The sequence below is a fragment of the Anas acuta genome, chromosome 9, assembly GCF_963932015.1.
Source record: "Anas acuta chromosome 9, bAnaAcu1.1, whole genome shotgun sequence".
NCBI lineage: Eukaryota > Metazoa > Chordata > Aves > Anseriformes > Anatidae > Anas > Anas acuta.
Genome location: NC_088987.1, coordinates 21,433,596 through 21,439,595, shown reverse-complemented (window position 1 = coordinate 21,439,595; position 6,000 = coordinate 21,433,596). Strand labels below are relative to the sequence as shown.

Below are 6,000 nucleotides of genomic sequence, written 5' to 3'. Positions count from 1 at the left end.
AAGAACTGTGAGCACTAGCATCACTTTGGGACCTGACCCTTCAGCCCACAAACTTAAAAATCTAGCAGCAGCTGTAAGCTATGCACCAGCACAGCAAGAGCTACCAGTACCTTACAGCTTCACAGGAGGTATTACCACAGCTGGTGCTCAGAAAGCAGAAGAGGCAGGATCATTTTCTTTCCACGCGAGTTGGCAAGCCCTACACATCAAGGGTGTGCTGTTACCTTGTGCAGATACATAAGGTTATCAACAACATCGAGATAAATAAATCAACAATGTGTGTACAGCACTAACGGCCAAGCAGTCGAGCTGAATATTCACCTGCAAAGCGCAGGAGCGTGGTTATTAACCAACAATTGTGGAGGTATTAAACAGGAGTACCAGCACTGGGAGGCAGGAAGCAAAACACAGGACATCACCACCCAACAGGCCTCCTCGGTAACACAACATTTTGATCCATTCCCAAACAGCCACATTCCCAACTAATTTGTTAGTCAATTCACTCATTTACAGCTGTACGTTATCTAGGCTCAGCCTGATAAAAATGAGACACCACTTTAAAAAAATGGACATATGGGGCCTAATTTGTGAAATTAATTTTATTTTTGAAACACGATATCCAATTACAAATAAATAATTCATACAATATAACTCAATTAGGATATACAATGTTCAGGCAGGTCATAGTAACAACCAAGATCACACTGAAAATGAGTTTACATTAAATAACCAATTACAGTAATATACAACTGGTCATTCCATTCGTTTCTCCGCCTGGCCCAAGGTGTATGCAAGCTGACAATTGTTCCTCTCACCGGTAAAGAAACAGATGGACACACGCTGATAGAAAGCCTGAAGTAGTTAATGCACCACATTAAAGACATGAAAAATGCTGCGTTGCATGGCCTAGACGTAGTTTTAGTATAGAATAAAAGCTTGTGAATTCTAGCAGGAAAAAGGTAATTGCAAAGGAGTCGGATGTCCTAGAGCAATCTCTGCATGAATTTACAAGCTTTACAGGATGTTATGTATGGTTTCAATCCCACAACATTTTTCACATCCTATCTAAAGGAACAACAGCATGAGGATAGGCATTATGTTCTCAGCTCCAGTTGCACATTGTTCTTTGCTTTCATTCCAGCAAAATATTTTACTGCTAAGCTACAAGGACCACAGCTCAGTGGGAAGCTGTGTGTAATCTGCAGTAACAGCAGCATCAGTTAATTTGCAAGGTCTTTTTCTGATACGTAATTTTTTAATTCTCCAACCTACCCCACAAATACTGTTCTCTGCAAAGAACATTTATGACACCTAGATTGAATTTAGTCTAAAGGCCTGAAACATTTTTTTTTTTTTTAAATAACTGTAGGAATTCAAAGGAGATCCTTGGAATTCACAGCATCCTTGGAATTTCTTGGTTGGTCGTTACAATGAAATGTGTTTTTATACTACATAAATTTTCAAAACAGGAAAAGTAGTTACAGTTCCCAATTCAGAATCCTGCAAGTCCTATATTTACAAAAGCTTTAGTAGAAATCCCCCCACCCCCTTTGGGGGCCCCTCAGATGAGGTATATAACCCTTGTTCTTATTTTGAGCTCAAAAAGATTGTTCGAAAGTTACAGCTCTTCTCACTACAAAATCCCCCGTGTGATGGAGACCGCTACTTCTAACCATGCACTTCTCAGAATTACTCTACAGCTGTCTACGTGTGCAAGGGGACACGTGCAACACGTTCCATCAGGTGGCTTTGACCTTGTTCTTGTTACACTGGGCATGGGAAGACAAAAACAACGAGAAAAAGGAAAGATGACCAGGCAAACTGCTGGCTGGTGAGTAGTGGGTCTGTGCTGGTACCACCAGGGTTTCCAGTTCCCCTGAAGCTGCCTCTGTGCTCTGCAATGTAAGAGCACGGGGTAAGAATGTGGGGCCTGCTGGGGATTTAGGCTACGGGACTAAGACTGCAGGAGCAAGGAAGCCCAGCATCTGAAAATCAGCCGTGACTTACAGTCCAGTCCCACCACAGCCCTGGCCAGATAACTCTGAGAAGCACGGACACCCACAGGACAGGTGGCCTCAGTGGGACCTGGAGGAATGCAGAACATAGAAGTATTCAATTCCCTGTTTTGTTCTAACTTGAAAGGAAAACACGCTCATCACAAAGATTTTAAGCCCACGCAAGTATTTTAAAAAGTCTTTCTAATCTTCTATGCTGAAGCTAAAATGAATGAACCGCTTTATTTTCACATTCTGTAGAAGAAATAAAAGGTTCACATCAAATCTGATGTCTAAGGAACTACATATATTGACATCAATTTTAAATATAAAATAGACTGAAAGATCAAATGCACTGTTAGACTGCAACCCAATCTTGAGATTGGATTAGAAAACACAAAAACAAGCAAACAACAAAAAACTATTTCCAAACCATTTGAGTTTCGTTTACTATTTACTCAAAAGTGCATTTAGACCCTTAGCAGAATGAAATACCACTTCCTAATTCCTTCTGTATTTGCCGAAGGCAGATTTGTTTTTTCTTAAATCCGCTGCACAACGCACCAAGTGACATACACAGTACCTCAGCAATCTATTAGTTTTCACTGAAACAAAAACCATTTGATCAACATCCATCCTGCACTGAGTGCAAACAATTCACGAACCTGCTGATGGAGCACAGATCCGTATTAGAACCTAATACACGATGTGACGCTTCCCTACACACCTGGCAATTTCCACATTCTGATGCTTCCTTTTCCAACATTTCCAGCTGAAGGCATTAATGCTCTAAATACAAAAATAAATTATACATGTAACTGTATTTCCATTTGACCCGTTACACCAGAATTTACCAAATGTAACAATTTTATGAAAAATTGTTACATTTGCAGTCTATTACATAGACTGCAGCAGAGGAAATCCATGACTGGCTGGAGTGATGACGACATAACATGAAATACAGCACAAGCCTCATCATTTTACCAGAACTGGAGTAACTACTTAGTAACATTGACCTGCTATGAAAGTGTTTTCTATAACCAATGGAAAGTGTTACTTTAAATAATGTATTTCAGAATGCTTTTCAGTAAGAATTTGCAAATCAAACATTTTCCACAATTGCTACATCAAAACTTCACAAATGCTAGCAGCAGGAACTCCCTCTGCCAGATAAAGCTTGTGCTGTTCAGAATTGCTGTATGCTACCACATAGCAGCAGTAAGCATCAAGACCTTTAAGTAAAGATGATAAACATGAGAATTAACTATTACTGAACTGTTTTAATATTTGCCCCATCACAAAGTTGATAGATATATGCTTTATCACATTCTCATGTAACCCTGACTAAAAAATTCTTTCTAGAAGTATTTTGAAAATAAAATTCAGATCTGAAACAAATCTAAAACGTTCTCACTTAAGACAGAAAGATCCCCTATAACTCTTCAAACAATATTCACGTATCTGCAGTAAAACAGAATTGTGACCTTCCCAGAGTAAGAAGTTGGGTGTAATGATCAAACAAGTAACAAACACGACTCTGGCTGACAAATACTTCAAATGTTTGTTTTTTAAAAGGAAAACAGAAACGCTAAATAAAAACACAAAATGAGAAGGGAGATTTTTAATGGCACAAAGGGCAGCTAGGCACTGTGTGAGCTGAGGACGTAACTGTCATTATGACTTTAAAAATCCCCCCCAGTAAGATTGGGTTGCAGCTAGCACAGAAGAGGGGTCTTAGAGTTTCACAAACGGAAGAGCAAACCCAGTGCGTCGCCCAAATCTAACAAGATCACAGAACAGAATTTGTTACAGTCCCTCTGCTAAAAAGTCAAAAGTTACAAAGCGCTAAGTGAAATTAACTCTGAATTCTTACTAGCTCTACGCAATTCAGCTACTGGATGGAATGGTCATGCGCCAGTTCAAAAAGGAGTTTCTGTACTTGAGAAATTCTTCGGTGTAATTCCTGCTGTGTTAATATCATCTTTTGTATTAATAGAGATTTAGCTAACACCTGCAGGAGTACCCGCCTTTATACAGAGCTGTGCCATGACCATCTTCTCATTTACAGGTAAAAATAAAAGTAACCATTAGGCACGTGTTAAAGGTGTATTACACAAGCTATAGTGTCAAACATTTTCTCCCTCAGATTTACACAGAAAAATAGCACAGCAGCAAAGAACCTGGTCCCCTGTTCAACAGTGATCTCATTATAAGCATTTTTAATTTACATAATGTCACAACATGAATACCTCCTTATCTTTAAATAATTAGGTAAAAAAGGCCCCCAGTATTACCATTTCTTATATAGCCAAGTTCTCTCTATATACATCCAAATGTTAAAGATACAAATACAACATTATACAGGATTTATAAATGTTTAAAAACTTGAGGCTTCAGAATCATGGTTTCCCAAAAAGAGTCAGGAAAATCCACAGACTGACAAGGTAGCAGAGAAAACTGGGAAAAAAAAGGAGACAGACACAAGTTTGCTGCCGTAACATTTTACTAAACTTGCCAGTCATCAGGGTGATGTTATCAGAAATAGCAGTTTATGCTGCAAATGAGGAATGGTGGTTTTGTGTGTTGATCTCAAGTGCTGAGACAGGCAATTCAAGTATTTCCTATTTGATCCAAGCTCACCGTAGCAAAGTGGTGCAGAAAAAAGAATTATTTTACATTTTTTCCATACATTCGATCAATGTCCTGTTGATAGTACGCCGTAAGCTCTTTGCGTTTTAGTTTGAACGCGTCTGTCACTAGGCCAGTCTCAGGTGTCCAAGGATCAGGGCTCAAGCGGATTTTTACTGGGATTTCAAACTTCTCCAGATTGGCTGCAAAAAATTAAAAAAAAAAAAATAAAAAATCACACAACCATTTCTAATGCAAAATGTAAACATAACCGTTTCTCTACAATTAACCAAAAAAAAAAAAAAAAGAACCACCATATTCTCACCCACAAAAGCATATGATATGATATGACTGAAGAAATGCTCCACAAATTCCCCATGGCCAGGCTCTAAAAACCCCAGTGTGGTCACAAGCAGAGTTACAGGATCTAGCACTGATTGTTCTCCAGTTCCCCAGAAACACTGAAATAACCCCCAATGTTTGAGTATCTGTGCTGCTCCCTAACTTCAGAAAAGCCTCAGTGCTTACTTTAAAGCCTGATACTAAAGGGAAAGACAAAAATCTAAATCGACACAATATATGTAGAAATGCCTCAGGATTAGATCAAATATTCAATTTCATTGATTTTACCAATCTATTTGCAACAATACAATTCTCTTTAAAATACTTAGTGTTGCACAACAAAGAAAAATAAGGGGATGTTGTACACGAGCTCCACCACAGCAGCTTCTTAGGAAGATTTTGCCTGTACGTTCTATGCCTTGAACGAAAATCTGTCAGAGACACGGGGCAAGAAAAAAGGCCTGTTGCAGTACTGAGACTGCATTCTTTGTAAGATGATGTTCCAGTAACAGAACTCTGCAAATATACTATTCAGGGGTTTAAAATATTCACAAGCAATATGGAGGAGAGGTGAAGATTAACAGGACAAAGACTGTTGGAGGTATGAAGTTATCGAGGATAGAAAAGATAAAGGCAAATTGCAAAGAGCTGCAGAAGGACATCATGATACCAAGTGACTGCAAAACAAAACAGCAGAAAACACTCACTGCAGAAAGATATAAAAGAGAATGCAGATGAAAAACAAATTTAAACTCCGTGACCATTTTAAGAACCATTCTGTCATTGTAACTGACAGCTATTTGTAAAAAGCTCAGTTCTGGGTAATAGGCAAGTGCAAAAAAAACAAGGCAGAATTATTACGTAAGAAAAAGCATCACAGTGTCACTGAATAATTCTGCTCCAGAATAGCTAAATAGACCACAGCCAATTAGCATGAAAAAGATACAGCTGAGGGGAAGTATAATAGACAGAGAAAAGCCCTGACTGCGTTTGTGACTGTTCACTGGCTCTTCCAAGCCAAGAGCTCAGCCGAATC

The 6,000-nt window shown here is 38.8% G+C and overlaps 1 protein-coding gene across 2 annotated transcripts in view; it reads right to left on the bottom strand.

Moving 5' to 3' along the window:
- Window positions 1-3,259: 3,259 nt before the first annotated feature.
- ACSL3 (acyl-CoA synthetase long chain family member 3) overlaps window positions 3,260-6,000 on the bottom strand; it is a 45,011-nt gene continuing 42,270 nt past the window's right edge. For both annotated transcript variants that reach the window (XM_068692435.1, XM_068692436.1), the window contains one exon: window positions 3,260-4,825. In XM_068692435.1, coding sequence (XP_068548536.1) covers window positions 4,662-4,825 — 164 coding nt within the window. In that variant the 3' untranslated portion in view covers window positions 3,260-4,661. The remainder of the gene's footprint in view (window positions 4,826-6,000) is intronic.